At 41.2% G+C, this 18,773-nt stretch overlaps 1 protein-coding gene across 3 annotated transcripts in view; it reads right to left on the reverse strand.

The window, feature by feature from the left end:
* Positions 1–1,968: 1,968 nt before the first annotated feature.
* Positions 1,969–18,773, reverse strand: part of roraa (RAR-related orphan receptor A, paralog a) — a 209,677-nt gene continuing 192,872 nt past the window's right edge. For all 3 annotated transcript variants that reach the window (XM_061721829.1, XM_061721828.1, XM_061721830.1), the window contains 9 exons: positions 17,642–17,727; positions 16,061–16,202; positions 13,520–13,915; positions 12,774–12,895; positions 12,539–12,671; positions 10,843–10,950; positions 9,850–9,960; positions 9,552–9,664; positions 1,969–8,695 (listed from right to left, as the gene is read on the reverse strand). In XM_061721829.1, the coding sequence (XP_061577813.1) occupies positions 8,531–8,695; positions 9,552–9,664; positions 9,850–9,960; positions 10,843–10,950; positions 12,539–12,671; positions 12,774–12,895; positions 13,520–13,915; positions 16,061–16,202; positions 17,642–17,727 (1,376 nt within the window). In that variant the 3' untranslated portion in view covers positions 1,969–8,530. The remainder of the gene's footprint in view (positions 8,696–9,551; positions 9,665–9,849; positions 9,961–10,842; positions 10,951–12,538; positions 12,672–12,773; positions 12,896–13,519; positions 13,916–16,060; positions 16,203–17,641; positions 17,728–18,773) is intronic.

Here is an 18,773-nt window from a genome sequence, read left to right on the forward strand (position 1 = left end):
ATATATATATATATATATATATATATATATATATATATATATATATATATATATATATATATATATATATATAATCTTAGATATACAATATATATATGTTCTGTAACCTAACAGATTGTAATATAGTCTGTAAAATTAATCAAAATCTGAAAATGTTATTCAAAACAGATAGGTTGATGGACCGACCAGGATGTAGACATTTGAGAAAGAATGTGCACTTGTTTTTATCATATAGGATGCCTTTCCAGACTAAATTAATAACAATAACAATGTCTTAAGATGGGATAAATGCATTGTCAAAAAGAAAACAGTGTGACATACAGTGACATACTGGACTGTGTCTGAAGCTTAGGTAACCTCTTTTAGCAGGAGTTATTTGAAGTCATTGTTTTCTGTTAGTCTCTTACAGTGATGTGGAGGACTTTTAGCTCACTGTGGTTTCAGAAGATTCCTTCAGTTCACTGAGGTTTGTGGGTGTTTGTGCACAGCTCTCTTAAGGTGATTCCAGCAGGGTGGACGTCTGGATTTGGGGGTCTTGTTGTATACTCGGTGTGCTTGGGATCATTGTCACATTGAATGGCTCAGTTTTGGCCAAGCTTCAGCTGTTGGAGGGATGACAGTACATTTGACTCTAGATACTGAGGAGTTCATGACCGGATTAAGGACCGCAAGCTGTGGCCGCAAAACAAATCTAGATCATCAGGTTCCACCATCATACTTGGTCATTGTTATGTTTATGTGCTATATGGTTTTTGCACAATGTATCTCTGTACATTGGGGGAAAAACTATTTTAAATCTTGTCTGCAAATGACCTTTGAACCGTTCACAGATTAAGGGGCAGCAACAATTTCTTCACTAAGATTATTGCTGATGTTCTTTCTGCTGGGCATTGTATTAAACAATATTTTTGTGCAGTTATAGTCAAATAAGTTATCTTCCAAAACCTCTGCTTTCGTAGGAGATAATTGAACCTAGTTATTCGATCAAGTGCATGTGATTAGCAGGGTCTGGTTTCTACTTACCTTCTGATTTTCTCTGGAAACGGTGAGGGTGTATACTTAGTGTTTGCGAGCTGCTTCTGACTTTTGATGTTTTTGTTCAATAAGCAATTATGTTGTGTAGTATGTCATGCAATGATACCTTAAATTGTACTAACCTAATTTAATTCAGTGTTCTGATGTAGGAAACCATACAGAACTGAAAGGTACGTGACTGTTCCTTTCATTTTAAATCCTAATTTACACCCATGTCTACATCCGTCCTCAGCATTTCCACCACTTCCCTTAAAAATGTAACCAAAACATAAAACTGAAGGATACATGAATGATAGAAACATCAAGACAATTCTAAGTTGTCACGTTTTAAATGAACATTGACAAAATAAGAACTTTATTACACCTATTTTATGAAGATGACATTAGTGGATACTTAAGGGAATAAAAAGAAACTATTAAAAAACTTTATCACTCTCTGCAGTCTATACAGTACCGGTATATCGCTTCATAAAAACTTCTTATAGGCAATTATCAGGAAAAGGTAGATGTTTCAGATATGTGGTAGGTAGATAAAAACTGATTCCTTAACACGTTATAAAAACCATTTTATTTTGATCTGTTTAATTTACATCAGATTTCAGTGACTTGTTTTAGTCTAGCTCAGTTTTTGTAGTCTGGCATAATGTTATGCTTTTGCATTTTATACAAGTCATCCAAGTAACCTGCTCATTGTTTTCTTTTTCAATAGAATATTTCTCAGATGTATTTCAATTCTGACATAATCTGATGTTTCTTATGTAGTAAGAGAAGATTGATTAAATGTAGATTAATTTACATCATTTAGGCCTGATGATGATTGCAGCTTAAAAATATGCTATTTGTTCAATTTTGCCACGAGAGCGAGATGGATGGAGAGCAGACCGGAGAGACAGGCAACAATCAGGGAGGAAAAAAAGCCCATTTCAAGCGGTAAATTTTATTATGGGATAACAGCACATAAAGCACATCTAAAATCGATGTGTCCAATGCACTTTTAATAAAGGTAATATTAAAGGTACAGTTTCTAAGTACAATATAACAACATTCATATTAGAATGAAAAGTATTTAAAAGACAACATTAAATTTCTTATTTTTCTTTACAGCTGTATTTACAAAATGAATCAAAATACTTATTTTCAATATTTAAGAATCAGACAAGGAGGAGCAAAACTACGTTTGTGAATAGACTACCTGCTAAAGAGAGTTCAAAAGAGCTGGATAAAAAGGTACATGATCATCTGTCCCCATTTAACGTCAGTAGCAAACATGTGACTAAGAAATTTGTGACAACCACACACTCGTTTGGGCTTTTCTTTCCTTTGTACTCGTTTTTGCGTTGAATGAGGCTCCAACGCCCACCCCACGTGTGAAGTTGCCCCGACACACATTTCACACAGAACAGTAAAGAAATCAAAATCAACATGTGTTGTACGCCTGCTTTACAAACACATACAAATACTTCATACACAATGGATTAGTAAATCTTCTGTTCGCAGTGAAATAAAAACCACAAAATAGAAAATTAAAAACAAAAAACACAAAACATGGGGCTTCATTAGCTTTCGCTTTATCATCAGAAAAAAAGTGCAAGTGAACAGTTCAGTAATATTTATCCGCGAGCATTGATTGACCATTTTTGGGCCAACGTGAAACAAAACTTCCCAGTTTCTGAAACCAAGGTAGGGGGATGTGATGGACTCGAAAAACAGGACCGTCTGCTCAGTGAAACCCTTCAACATTGCGCACCAACGCGGGTGAGAACAACAACACATGGAGGAAAAAAAATGAAGAACAACATTTTTTTAAGCCAGTGAGGGCATGAATTCATCCTCATTTAAAAAAAATACATAGTCACTTCGGTACACGTCTGGAAAAAAAGAACAAAACCCACAGAAAAAGGACAATCAAAACCACGTATGCGTGTCGTTACACCGAGAGGCACTCAGTGTGATGCGTGTGTTTTATTGCGAGCAAATTCTCACTGATAATAACTGCTACAGAGTAGAGAAGAGCCACTTCGTCTGCTATGGCAACTCTTTCATGCACATTTTCGCAACACTTCATGTGGTGGAAAAGATTTACGCCGCTGGTCTGAAGGAGCTGCTTGTTTCGGGACAATCTAAAAACTGGGGGGTAACAAAAGCATAGGGAGGCCCCCGGAACCGAACCCGGAACCGAACCCGGGCTGGAGGTAAACAGCGTCTTAAAACCTGACCGACTAAACCTCAGCGAGTGGTTGTTGTTTTTTTTTACAATCAGACAAAGAAAAGACACAATACTGCTGTTTCAGTTTCAATATCAGTTTTCCATGAATCAGAAAAGCAACCTTAAATACTTTGTTAATTAGCAGATTCTAGTTTTGCTATAAGTCAAAAAAAAAAAAAGAAAAGAAAAGAAAAAGTGCCTTATCCCCAGGGCTAGCACACTGATACAGGTACTGGCTGGGTAATTGTTACCACTATCATTTTAATTATAGTCATTATTATTAATTGAGTCCTAATATCAATAATACATTTATAGGCAATGCAGTTAATTAACTTATAGGGCGGCCAGGCTTAGGAATCAATACTTGGTTCACAAAAATTAACTTACCTAGCACCACACATCAGGGCAACACAAAATAAATGTCTTCACACCCTATCGCTATCAAACTAATCCTAAAGAAGGGAAGCCAAGTAGAAACAATTATCATACAATATGGTGAAAGTGACAAACGGATAAATATTTTCACTGGGGGAGGCCTTAGTAGCAGTATTTTCCTCTTACTTATACAGACAGAAGTTACAGAGCTACCTTTATACATGTGGTCAATAATAATAATAATAATAATATTAAATATGGCGAATAAACAGCTGAGAATGAGGGAGAGAGGGAGAAAATAAGATACAGCATACAGGCCATGTCAAGTTCTACGTTCTCCACTTAGGAACAGAACTGGTCAAATATACAGATGAAATGTAAAAACATCCACAAAGTCAACACAAAATAAACCAAATAGTGATAAATAAGAGGTGTATTTACATGCAGATGCTCAAAAGACTATTATGCACAAAAGAATGAGAAATAATACACTGACATATATTATTGCTTGACATTCAATTATGGCTAAAAGTTGCTTCTCACTTTTTTTTGTAAAAAAAAAAACCCAACAAAAAACAGAAGAACATATTCTTTAAACATAATTTTTATCATAAACTCTTGCTACCTGTGCTTTGGAAAATGAGTTTTGTTAAAATGCAATGACGACTCATAATTCAGGGTAACACACTGCGTGACACAATGCCAATCTTCACAATTCGCGGTCACAAGGGCTTAATTCTGCGATTTAGAGCCCAGAACTTATTTTATTTAGTTCACAGCAGAGCTGGCCCGGCCGATAGCTAGTCGGCGCCCGCCCCACAGAGTTCTGCGGGCCCTTGAATTTGAAAAAGAGCATTATGTCACACTTTTTATAACCTACACTTAATACGGATGGATCAAGCTCAGCATTACCAAAAGCTTCCTTTAGTTTTTTTTCTTCCTTTTCTTCTTTAAAAGAAGTCCAAAATAAAAATCAAAACCTCGTCATCCACATAACCCTGCTCCTCTGTAATTTTTAAAGCCTTGTCTGGGGTTTATTTTATTCACGCATTGTGAGAACAAACACAAACACACGCACACACACACACATACACACTCTTGCTTTTTTTCTTCTTTTTTCTTTTAACAGACATCAGAGCAGAGACAGAAGGACCAGCACATTTGACCTTTTACTATACACTGATTGAATAGCACACATAGAATCAACCACTTACTTAAACCGGGATAACTCAAAAGAGAATACACAGAATAATATCACTTCTCAGGCAATGATAAGGGTGAACTTTCTGTATTTTTGATGACCGTTTTTTTTCCGTTCTCCTGCCTTTATTGCAACCGCACAAGTAAATAAGATGAAAATAGACCGATGGAGCTTTCAACTGTCCTGTTGTAAACCGAGCACAAACGTTGGAGCTTAAACGAATGAAGTCAATCAAAACGGCTGATGACTGCAGTGTGGAGACCCGTAATTGTAACACAAGGCATATTGCTTGTTGCGTCTTGTAGAGCACGTGGCGAGCCGCTCAACTGTTTGGACTCGAACAAAAAGCAGAACTGAGCGCATTTTCACCTCGTGATGAGCGAACCGTTTTGGTGGCAGACTGTCGCTCATCATATTTGTCAAAATATTGAATTGTTAATGCAACAATTGAGCAATATCAAACCAAGCTTTAAAAAAAAAAAGATTCTTTTTTTTTTTGCAAACTGTTAACAGGAAATCAGCCAAATCTCCATTTCTTCTTCATTTCCTGAAGAGAAGCTACGTGTCCAGCGTGCTACGCCTAAAGGTTCAGCCAAGCTCCTGTAGCGGTTGAACGGTTTCAGATCTCGTAAATTCACAACAGCGTGAATCGAATGCTCCGCAGCGCCAGAGGAAAGCAGGCAGCTTTACTCCCTGAGCGTTCACACCTCATCCTCTGTTTGCTGCTCTTGCCGGGGCCACTGGGGCCCCTCAACCTGGATTGTCTCGCAGTGTTCCAGACTGGGTTTCTTTTGCTCTGAGACTGAGGTTAACTAGTCATGGAGGGCTTGTGCATATCCAAACAGAATTGGATCAAAATAGAGATTATTACTCAGGTACAGCATATATACTATAAGCCAAAACAAAAACAGATTTATTATTGCATAAGAATATTTGGTTTTCTAACAAAGAGGGTAATCATTTGCAAAGACCCTGATGACACCATTTAAAACCAAAACAGATTTGTTTTGTGTGACAGGAATATGTTTTTGCAGTTTGTAAAAGTGATAGGGTTTGTTGTTGTCACAGACGACTTTTTTTTTTTTTCCATTTTTTTTTTTCAGTATCTTTAAACTCGGCTGAAGGCCCCCTTTGGACATCAGAAACAGAAAATTCTGAACAACTCGGTGATGAATTTTCAAATCATAGATTAAAATCACTTCCCATGGAACATCCCTGAAACAATCAAAAGAAGAAGAAAAAAAACCAACTAATGAACACAAACAAATGTCTTCTCAAACAGAAAGTATAAAGGAAACTCTTCCCTGAGGGGTGACAACACAAGGCGCTAACGCCTTGCACACATTGCACGGCGGAGGAATGATAGTGTGCAAACACAAAACAGAACAACAACAAAAAACTAAATTGGATTCTATGTTACAGTTGGTGACAGACGTGTTAACATGCTTTGTTGGGTTTCTAAAGGGGGTATCAGGTTTTCTTTTTTATTTCCTTTTTTTTTTGTTTTTTCTTCCAAAAAAAGATATTTCTAGAAGCCGCTACTGCGATTGCTGGAATGTCTTAGGAATCCATTCTACATAACAGACGAGTAGACTGGAGAGCAGAAGCAACGTCAACTGTTTGGCACATCCAGGGTTTTTTTTTTTTCTACCACTTTACTACCACACTGATGACAAGAAAGACGCACTCAACAAAACAGAAGCACAACAACAAAGCGCTCTGAAAATAGCACTTGTCCTACCGTTTTCATGTTTCTCCCCTAATCATACAAACACCAGCTACTCTAATTATTGCAGGGATATAGTTAAGTGCTACCTGACATCTTTTTCTCTCCCTCGTTCTCTTTCATGAGTTTATTAACCAAAACAAGTTACAAAAATAGAAGCTTTACTACCAGACAAGGCTTTGAATATTCATTTCCCTTCTCTGTTTCTTCCGTGTCCTGTAAGGCGCTGCTGGGCTGAGGCTGCGGCCAGAAGGCTGAAAGTCACTCTTAAATACAACTAAACAAAAACAAAAAAAACATTTTAACTGTTTTAATAATGTGCTTTAAGAGTATATAGCGTGGACCCTTTGCCACGCTGGCATGTCGTTCCTTTATCGTCCACTAGGTGGAAACGTTGGATTACAGTCTGAGTCGGATCTTTTTTTTTTTTTTTTTTTCAAATGTATTTTCTCAGTGAACCACATGGCTTTTCTCCCAGGAGTACATCTAATTTGTATTGTTTGTTTTCTTTTTTTTTTTTTCAACCTCCACAATACAGTGGATTCTGTATTTCACAGTAACGTAGGGAACCGATAGTTCGGAAATTAATGTTCTTCAAAGTGTGTAAATCGCAAACGTCTAAATAATTATAAAAACACTATTTTCTGTCAATCTAAGAGAATAAGTCAAACAGCCAGGCCCGATCAGAGTTAATTTGCATTCCACTAAAAGGGCGTATCAGTTATCTTTCTATTTGATTTTAAAGAAAAAGTGGAGGGAGTGTCTTAAACTCGCCTTCTCGTCCATGCCTCTGTGATCGCTGTCCAGCAGCCGCAGCAGCCATCCTGACAAATGCCCCCGACACTTCCAGACCTGTATCATCTGCAGCTCCCAGGACTAACCTCTGTGACCATGATTCAACTTGTATTTCTTGTGCACATGCAACACATCACTAGGTAAATATACAAGTCTTAAATTAAAGAAAGGTGGAAATAAAAGTGCCTTATCAATTCAACAATTAAGAATGGTCTAACTACCGATATCATACATGTTATTTAAAATAGATTCTATAAACATTATTTTTTTCTGTATAGTAAGTACTTATGACCATATACCCTGTAGTACATTATATAAAACAGGTGGAATGGACCCTTTTCATTGTGTTGGTGCTTTTCCAGGGCACCTGTCCAGAGAAAGATTAATAGCAGATGGCCTTACATGATTTCACTATGCAACAATGGTGGATGGAGTCTTTGACAACTAAAATCATTGTGTTTTCATTAGAATTACCAGAATTCTATATTTTTTTTCCTCTTTTAAACGATTGTCCGTAGAGAGGCCCCAATTGCATCACCATGCCAACGGAACCTCCGTCAACGTTGCTGCGAGTTTTCGTTCCAAGCACTGCATCCGAGAAAAAAAATTACGGCCGAACACAAAAAGAGAAAAAGTGGCTGAACTTGACCAAAATGTGCGCATTTTATCAGCTACGTATTTCAACTTAGGCGTTATATATTGTATGAAGATGACAGGTTTTTATTTTTTTTAAGGATTGTTTCAGGAGTGCAAGCTTGAAAATAATACTGCTGTCGTCATCTTCTAAATGGTTTTGTTAGCGGTTTGTATGCACCGATGACTCAAGACAAGTGGGTTTGAATTCTGGTGAAAACTGAATGAACGAACCAACGAACACGGACTTACTGCCATTGCAATAATGCGCATAAGAGAGTCAAGTTCAGCCAAACAGAAGTTATTTGTTCCTATCTCCTCTTCATGTCCCGTGGGGGTGTTGGATCCCACATTTCTTCCAAAAGAGAACAAAATTCAATAAAGTAAACCTTGACAATCAATTCCCCAATGCCCTCCCCTCCAATGTAAAAGAAGAAGTTGAACAGCGTGCCATCTGTCCGCTCCGGTTTGTGCAGGGCACCAGTAAAGTGTCTCAGATTCCTCCTCCACATTCCCCTACGGTGGGCACACTGGCTCCTCGGGGGAGGGGAGGGGGCTGCTACCCGTCAACGGGCATGGACTGCTCAAAGTCTGATCCAAACAGCTCCTTGTATAAGGGGGGGAAGTGGGCACGCACAATGTCTGGGTATATTGCTTTGAAAGCTGTGAGCTTCTCTGTATGCCTACTGCACAGCGCTCGCAGTGTCGACACTTTGCATATCAACTGTGGAGAGAGAGGAGACAGGCTGTTGAGATTCACAGGGAGGCAAGGACATGGAGCAATAGTAGGGAAAAACATTCCTCCCTACAGTGTTTCCCGTCCCACACAGGGGCAAACAGACTTGTAAATATTGAGACAAGCGCTCAGGCACAAGGAAAACTTGACACTTTATATTAAGGAGCCGGTGCGACTGATATAATGCTACTTCTCTAACTTGTGAACGTTTTCCCCTAAAATCTATGTACACATGAAAGACACAGATTATACCCCCCACAAAAAAAAATGTTAAAAAATATCCGTGTCGTGCTTTGAAGATACAGCGCTTTAGTACAAAAGCACTCTTTTCAAGCATGCATTTACAGCTGTGTTCAAAGCAGCTGGTTGTAGGGATGGAGGGAGTCCCTCAGCCACACCGGCTACCCCAGACCCTGGTGGAGCTGGTGGAGCTGGTGGAGCTGGTGGAGCTGAGTGTGCCTTCACTGAAGTAACAGGAGATAAAGATGAGTCTGTTCTGATCTGGGTCTGTGATGTCACAGTACACGGAAAATCTGAACTCAGATTTTGGCAGCACCAACGAAAGACAAGATAGTTGGTAGAAATGTTCTCAATCCCAGAAAAGTGTTTTTTTTTATATTAATAATAATAATAATAATAATAATATGTCCCATTTGATGTATTATACTACAAGTGGTTTGCTGACTGTGGCTAATTATCGTAAACGCAGCGCTACAACAGTAAAGCAATCTTTGAAAACAGCACTTTCGGCGATAACAGATAATAATAAAAATCAATTTTATTTATATAGCACTTTTAAAAGATCTCAACGACGCTTATGAGGTGGAGTATGTAACTACTGTACCTTTGTGAGTATACCGTCCTCTCTGTGGTTCTTCTGCAAGACGTGCTGCAGAGCCAGTTGGATTTTCTGCTGGAGTTTCTCCACCTTCACCTTCTCCTGCAGCCAGGACCGGTCTGGAGGGGAAATTGTCACAACTTTATTTACTGTAAAACAAATGCAAATCTCTTAATTGAGCTGGTACAGGCTACTAAGTATGAGAAATGAATACAGGGGCAGCAGTGTGCATTGTAGTGGTGAGTGATTGGAGCCAGCGCCCCCCCCCCCTGCCAACCCCCTTTATGCTGTGAGTGACACCTACCAGCAGACATCAACACGAAGGCAGAGAACAGGGCGATCTCATCCTCAGACAGGTGCATAGAACACAAGTTTTTCCCAAACTCGAAGATGGAGCTGATCAAGTCGTCACAGCCTGCCACAGCAAAGGACAGAGAGAGGGGGCTTAGGATGAGGCAGACCAAAGAACAACATTCACTCTTGATCTTTATTGGGAGAGAGGCACACAGGGAGGGGAGAGGAAGGGGAGGAGATGAAAAAGAGCGGCATGCTGACAGCACATGGGAGCGTCTTAAGCAGAAGAGGCAATGCTTTTACTGAGTTTTGCCTCCCAGACGAGTCACTTTTGGCAGTTGGGTGGCGTTATGCAAGCCAAAATGAGGTCACTATTGAGGCTTTTAGTTAAATCAATTATCGGAGACAGAGAGAGACAGGCGAATGCCAGTGCGGCTTGGGAAGCCCATCATTCTCCCTCCCCCGCCGCGGACCCCTCTCACAACTCTCGCAGGACACGAGGACAGATTTACATGCTCATGCCAGCAAACATACACTGAGAAACAGAAATAGGCTTTTTTTTTTTTTTTTTTCTTCTTACAGCCACTCTGGGAGAAATTTGCATTTTCGTTCGTCAAAAAAAGGTACTTGGAAATGCAACAAAATCTTAGCAATGTCACGGCAGTCAAATCTGATTGCTATTTGCTTTCGCCTGCATGTGTTGTGTCAGAGTAACGGTGATAGTTCTGATAGAGATCTCCCCAAAGACACCCCGTCCGCCTTTATTTATTCCGCAGTACAGAAGCCATATGCAGCAGAGCCTCACTAACATATCTGTTCTACCATAAATAACCGCTGAAGAGACAGAAATGCCAGGTAAGGAAGGGGCGAGCGCTCAGCGTTTGCTTCCAGGCCCTCAGCATCGCGCACAACAGAACAACTGACTCTAATTTGGGCTGTTACAGCAAAAGAGGAGAGGAGGAAGACACTGTAAAGTAAACGTGGAGCCACTCTCACTACTTACCTAATGACTTGAACACGTCGGGTCCAGCATATTTTCCATCAAAATAGACTGTGTTGTTTTGCGAGTCAAAGGCACGGCACATTCTGACAAACACGACTTCCAGAGAGCCTGTGGAGACAGACAGGAATGAGATGCTAAATCTGAGCTTTGTTGCTTTTATGTCTTTTTTTTTTCTTCTCTCTTTTTTCTAACACTTACACATCAGTCAGTGGTGCAAAAACACATGATTGCGCTTTGTGCTAATCTTCCACAATATGAGCAACACAAGCACTTTGAAATAAAGAAGCCCGCTGTCAGAAGAGGGAAAAAAAAAAAGGAAAAAAAATGCCTCCGCAGATGAAAATATCATCGATTGAAAAGTATGCTTCCACAGTGAGATGCCAAATAAAACCTGTGCTTCATTCAGTAGTGACACTGCTTATTCCTTCAACCTTTATTTAACTAGATAGTTATTTACTATATGCTGCATTGTGTACCACTCTGTGGGAGTGGATATTGGGATCTAGAGTAGTCAACTGAAGCCATTATTGCCTCTGAGGGGGCTGCTACTGTTTTAAAATGTCACATCTGACAAGGGAGTCTTTATTTTATTATTCATAATGGTTGTGCTAAAGTAAAAAAAAAAAAAAACAAGCTGCAAGACCCATGTTTCCTGCATGTGAAACGTATATCTATATGTGTACATCAATATAGGCCCCAGCGTGCAACAATCATAGTTGCACTGTATGCACTGCAAACACAGCCCCTAATATTCCTCTATCTTGTCTAGGCATGGGGCGATATACGATATTATCGTATATCGCGATAAAAAACGGCCGCGATAACGTTATCGTGGGGTACTGTAATTATCGCCAAATTTTATTTTATTTTCTTTTTTGGAAGAAAGTGTCAATTCACTCGCCCGGTTGTAGTAATACAATCAGTGTGCATTTGGCTCTACTTTGTCACTTTATTTCTATTTGTCACTTATTTCTTTCGACTCTCAGGGAAGTATTTTCTTACAAAAAAAGAAAGTTCAAATAAGTACCGGTACCGGTACTATAGTTTACACTTTGTAATGCATAACATTTACAGTACACTATTTGTTCTCTACCTCAAGTGTCACTGTGTTGAGAATGATTTGAGAATAAATGTTCTGAAGGAAGCGACACGCTAATATCGTGATAATATTGTAATCGTGATATTTTTGTCCACTAATATCGTGATATGAAATTTTCATATCGTCCCATGCCTAATCTTGTCAAGCAACATTTCTTTTTAATAGAATTCTTAAAACAAAAAATAAATAGTCTAGCCACTAGACAAAAAACAAGACTTGAAAGAAGCTTGTTTCACGTTCTCAGAGGTGAGTTTTTGCAGTTACATCTCTCACAGAGCGGTCTGAAGAGGCATTTTCATGTCTGGGAAAAGAAAGCGAAATGGCAGCCGGTGCGATAGGCACTATCAGACCTCGGGAACACATGACTTATCTAATGCCGTGTCCGTCTCCGCCGCCCGCGTACGTAATGAAAACAGAGATAGACAGAAAGGGGAAGCGGGCGGGGTGTGTGGGTCTACTGTCTGTGACACTGTCTGTGCATGTGAAGAAGAGAGATTTGTGCAGTCAGGTCAGCTACACCCTTGTGACAATGCCGGAGAGGGGTGGTGGTGGCGGGTGAGTTTGACGGCAGCGGGCCATGTTGACAGGCTGTCATACCTGCTTTCAGCAGCACTATCTGATCGTTCTGACACAGCTCCATGAAGCCGTCGATGCGCTTGGCGAACTCCACCACATACTGAATGGCCTCCGTTATTTTGATAGCGCACAGCTGCCACATGACTTCCCGGGGCTGAGAAACAGATAGGACAGAGAATGGGTGATCTGCTTTAAAAACAAGCACGTTTTGGATTTGAGCCACCGGGGCAGGAACCAGTGATGGGCCGGGCTCTACCTTGCTCTGGTAGCTCTCCACCTCCTCTTGCAGGAAGGCCTGCCAGGTCATCTGCTGCAGCTCCTCTCTCAAGTACTGACACGTCTCCATGTGCGACTTGGAGATGTTCTGGGCCAGGTGCTCTGAAATACAAGCATCAGAAAGAAAGACCACAGTTGAGACGTGCACGTTGCCAACAAAGCTCTGTGAAAGTGAAGACCTCACTGATGAAACACGCCACAGGAAAAGGAGATTGAGCTTTCATGAAGGAGGAGAGGAGGATGCAGCGTGGGCTTTTTTTTTTTTTTTTTTCTTTTAACTGGGAGAAGGCTTGTTGACATTTCCCTTTACTGCCTGCAGGAAGCTCATAGCTTAAGGTTGAGGCAAAGCCAATCTAGTTATGACACAAATGCATGGCAGGGGGAGGGGCGCCACGTTACTCACTGAAACAAAGGTCACATTTTCTCTGAGAGAAATTTTGAGTATGAGAATTTAAATGGTTTTGAAAAACACATCTGTTAAAAGGAGTTCCTCGGCACAGGGGAGCCTAAAAAAATGATTTCCCCCGACGCCTGCCCTGCTGGATCCTGATTGGCCCTAATTAATGGAAACTAATTACAAAAAAGAGGCTGTTTTAATGAGTGTTGGAGATGAGTCTCTAACCTCCTGCTATTTTAAGCAACCTTTGTGTCGTTTGCCCCACGGTTGAGTTGTTCTCCCCCCCTCCTCCGTTTTGCCGCCTCTCCCTGTCTTCTCTTATTGCGTACCTAGTTCAGCCATAGACACGGTCGGAGAGGTCTCTCCGTTGGTGAACGAGCAGTAAGGGAAGAAGCCGGAGCCGGGGGCGAAGTCGCAGATGGGCTCCGGCTTGATGCCGTTGATGTCCAGGCCCGACTGGTCGGGAGACGGCTGGATGTCCAGGTAGAAGCTGCTGACCGCCGAGTCCGGTTTGGTGCCGTCGGGGGTGTGGCCGTCCATGTAGCCGCTGAGGTCGTCGTGGAGCTCCGTGAGGCCGTTGGCCGAGAGGCCGTAGCTGGGCGTGAGCGGCTCCGCCTCCCCGGGCTGCTGCTGGTGGTCCCGCTGCTGCTGCTGCAGCCGGTGCTTCTGCACCTCAGCGTACAGGCTGTCTCGCTGCTTCTTCGACATCCGACCAAACTTCACCGCTGGCACCGGAAAGAGAAACCCAGGCATGAGGCACAGTGAAATAAAACACGACCCTATAATGCAGCAAAGCATAAATACTTAAATGAATGTTTAAGCACATAAATAAATATGGAAACGTACTGAAAAGCATATTTGTCCCTAAAAGCAGTGAATTAAAAAATACGTTATTGTTCCTGATGCGTTTTGTCTCTTTTAGTCTGTACGGTCTTTATCTTTCACTTCTCCACAGAAATAAAAATGAATGCAGGTACATTTTCCTCAGAAAAGAACATGTAATAGATTTCCCGCATCATTTCACAACGCTTGTATCACAATGCAATGCAGCCTTGTAAATGAAGAAGTGCTGCACTTTCCTTCAAGCTCACTTGGTTGTAGACATTTGAATTTGATGCAGTTCTAAGCAGAAATAATTACATTGTAAAAGGCATTAAAAGAATACTTCATATTAAAGAACAAACTAAGGGCCCCGCGTATCAGGTTGAAGGTCACAGGTAGAGCTGTAAGTTTCCTTGAAACTTTTTACATCCATTTTAAGTGTAACAGACATGATGCACTACTGGAGTGATAGAGAAGGATACAGTCTTGCATAACGCTGACAAAAAGAAGAGCAAATCTACATAATTACTAGATTGTTACAACTATAGAAACAAATGTGGGAAGCAACACTCGGCTTATCGGCCACACAAGCATGAGGCTTGATACGTTTAGAGGTTTCCAGACGAAACACCGGTGCTTGAAAGGTTTGGCTGGGATGCTGGGGGCCTGGCAGCGAGTCAGGCGGGAGCGGCGCGCGCGTCTGTGCTCGGTGGAAGGTGAGTGCGGCGACACTGAGGGGAGAGCGGGCAGATGGGCTTTGGTGCGTTCTACGAAGCTGAGAGTCACCTTCGCCTGTCCCGGGTGTGTGCGACAATGTACGTCTGCGTTCATTCATATTCATGAACGCCAATGACTAACTCCACATCTTTGTGTGTAATCTACAAATTAAAATTAAATAAATACGCAGCTCTTCTGCTCCGGTCCAGTCTGGCATCTCGAGAGCGCTCCAGCCCACATTCCCACCTGTGTGCTCCCATATCAGCTGCAGCAGCAATAATGATACCCTCCGACAACCTTCTATTTCATCACATCTAGTTTCTATTACAGCAACAAATTAAGCCGAGCGACAGCCAAAGCACTTCCCACTACCGGCAGCCAATGAACATGACACGTTTGCTCGTGTTCATCTCTACTTGGAAAATAAGGCTTTAGGAATATTATAGTAAGGGCTGGGGATCGATTCAAATGTCAAGAATCGATTCGATTCTGATTCTTAAGATTCAGAGTCGATTATCAAGATTTGATTCGATCCGATTCCGATATTGATTTGGGTTAGTGTTATTAAAACAGTTTTTTGAGCTGTTGCATGAATTACATGACTGTAGTTATGCAAAATATTACTACTAGTATTATATTGAGATTAAACAGCAAGTATTGGCAGCTAATGATGCTGTAAGGACCAATCAGCTCCCAGAATGCTGATAGAACTGCTTTCAGAAACATCCTGGGGCAGAATTACCAAACAGATCCAGGGCAGCAAACAGAGACGGATGAAATCGGTTTTATTTTTTCCCACATTCCATTTTTATTTGTTCCATTTTCGGTCTATTTTGGTTTTTAATTTTTGAGCATTTGGTTTTTAGCATTTTTTGCAAATGTAACCCCAAGACAGTATATAAAGTAATGAAATATAGACAATTTATGCAATTATAACCTAACACTTTAATGTTTTCATACCTTTAAACATATTTAAAGGCAAAAACATGGCACCAATTATTCTTGTGTCCAACAAAACATTCCTTTTTTGGGGATAAACAAAAAAAAAAAAAAAAAAGTTGTAATGTAATGTCTTTCTGCATATGTTCTCTGGCTGTCCATCAACATTTATATAGTTTGCTAAAAAAAACTAATAAAAACAAACTTAGTAGACGATATAGATCTCTGTTCAGCACACCATCCCTGAAGCGTTGACCTGAAGGTCCGTCATCCCAGCAGTCTGGCCCGTTCACAGGTTCAACTCTGACTCTTTCCCCTCTGATGGCACAAACCCTCCACCCCGGTGCATCCACCCGCCCACCTGTTCCTGTCCCCTCCCATGAAGCACTTACCATCTCGTGACATTCCCACTGCCAGACACTTCTGCAGCCTGCAGTGCTGGCAGCGGTTGCGGCTGGTGCGATCGATCAAGCAGTTTTTCTGACGGGGGCAGGAGTACGCGGCATTGCTCTGCTGACTCCTCCTGAAGAAGCCCTGCACAAAAGGAGAGAGGGGCATGGAAACACCTTAGGTTGCTGGATGGACCTCTGTGGGTGGAAACGGGCTCTGGCACGATCCATTTATATCTTCATCGTGCTGCGCTGCTGACGAGGTTTATTGCAGATTGATAGTGACATACTGTACTCCAGTTTTTACTGCTGCCAAACTGATGTATAACTACACTACAATGGTGGTATTTTCCAGCCTGTTATATTGTGCCATCTGGCATTTAAAGAGCGCTGTATTTCACCAGAGTGTACAGCATAAGGGTGGTGTGTTTGGGTAGGCACGATAACAGCGGATGGTATTTTTCTTCAGGAGAGTTATTAGTGTTGATTAATGCAGTAGTGGCAAGTGCAGTGCTAAAGGATTGCGAACGCACACCGACTGGATTCCTCATCCTTTGACTTAATGAATTGATTCCAGCACATCATTAACATGCCCCACTCTACTGCTCCATACACATATGTCTTAATTAGCTGCTCATTGGCTGTTTAATTACAAGAAAACAGCTGACAGCTGCCAAGTTGCTTTATAATGGAAGCTATTATGGAAACAGAGCAAAACTGCCAGTGACAAGCAGGACTCCTTAATAATGCTATGATTTATGGTCCAAACTTTTGTTCTTGCTCATATCATTAAAGGGCTCTCTGCTCAGACTAATTAGCAATCAATAAAGATAGATTTCAGCGCTATATTCTTTACTGTTTCGTCCCCTTTCAGCCCACGTGTGTGAGAGAGAGGAGCGCCGCGAAGAGCAGCTGAAAGGCACCTCTTTCTGTTCCTCTACACACACGCATGGAGACGCGCGCACACACACACACACACACACACACACGCACACACACACCGAGGAGGAAACAGCAAAGGTGCAGGGTGGCTGAGGAATGCTAATGATGTGCCTGGTGACAAGCATGGGGGACAAGAATACACCCAAAGCACAAAAATTCCCATCAATGTGACTGGCTGGTCTATTTGAAACAGTACAAAAGGTGGCTTCAGTAGAAGCAACACACTGTAGCAAACAGCCAACAATCTGCGATAGTTCAAAGCGCTCTCCTTTTGATCATCTTATTTCAAGAAGAGCCGGCTGCAGCAGAAGCAGAAAAAAAAGATTAAAAAAAAAGCAGAAAAAACAGCAAAAAGACATGTCCCTGGGAGGAAGAAGGCAGAGCAAGGCAGAGGAATGACTTTGTCCTACTAATTGTGGCTTTCTGTGATATCCTCACTGGTGCTTGACCACTTTAATGACGAGTGTTTACACTTTACAGTCCCTCCACGAAGCCTTGGAAAACTTCAGCAACATCTTCTGATGTTTTTCCTAGCAAGCACCCCCCCCCCCCCACATCTTTCTCCACTCAGCTCTTCCGTCTGTCACATGCTCTTCCACACACACACACACACACTTGCAGGTTCAGTCTCTCGGTGCTCACCTTACAGCCCTCACATGTTATAACGCCGTAATGGATGCCTGATGATTTGTCTCCACAGATCTTGCAGGGAATTATTTCGATTTGAGCTGCAGGGAGAAGAAAAGGAAATGGAAGAAATAAATAAATAAGAAATATCAACATTTTGCTGTCACAAGTCACTGTACAACACGCTCACCATGGATCCATGTTGGTACATGAAAGAAAACTGTGCTTCTAAAAAAAAATCTCATCCGCTGGCTTTTGAATCCTCACTTCCACAGAGCATTAGCTGAATTCGTAGAGTTGTGTGTGCATGCGTGCGCGCTCGTGTTTATATGAAGGGAGGTATACCAGTTTGAGTCCTCACAAACAGCCAGTGTAAATATGGTGTCAATTTGCATTCAGAACAAAACTTGTGTGAAGGGGGGAAAAACAAAAAAAAAAACAACCAACCAGATACCCACAAACTAATATCATGCAGCAGTACTGACATAAACAGTGTGCAGTGACAAAGGCTAATGTAGCCACATGAAGCGGTCTGTTCCCTTTTGAAAATCTTGATTTCATGCAGTCTCTTAAATTTCTAAACCATTAAAACGCCCGGAGAGAAAATCCGCTGCAGCCACTAGGAATGGGCGATATTTTACCGTTCACGATATACCGTCAAAAAAATTCCTCACGATAAGAATTTGTCATCTTGCGGTAAAAACGATAAATTCCCGTTGAAGAAAGAAAGAAAGAAAGAAAGAAAGAAAGAAAGAAAGAAAGAAAGAAAGAAAGAAAGAAAGAAAGAAAGAAAGAAAGAAAGAAAGAAAGAAAGAAAGAAAGAAAGAAAGAAAGAAAGAAAGAAAGGAAGAAGAAATGAGCCAGAAAGAAAGAAAGAAAAAAAGGATAAATTCCCGTTGATGACGTTTTTGTGTAACAAACATGGCGGATCTGAGAGCGAGATAGATTTATAGTTACAAAGGTGGAGTTGAATTGGTATTTTTTTTTAATCGTCATTTTTATCGTTATCGGGATAAATGCCAGAAATTATCGTGATACATTTTTTAGTTTATACCGCCCATCCCTAGCAGCCACAAAGTATCACAACATGCCCACTCGGGCTGGATGTGGCCGCGACAGCGACTGCATCCCCACCTATGTGTGGGGT

This window comes from Cololabis saira, chromosome 5 (genome assembly GCF_033807715.1).
Source record: "Cololabis saira isolate AMF1-May2022 chromosome 5, fColSai1.1, whole genome shotgun sequence".
NCBI classification, from domain to species: domain Eukaryota; kingdom Metazoa; phylum Chordata; class Actinopteri; order Beloniformes; family Belonidae; genus Cololabis; species Cololabis saira.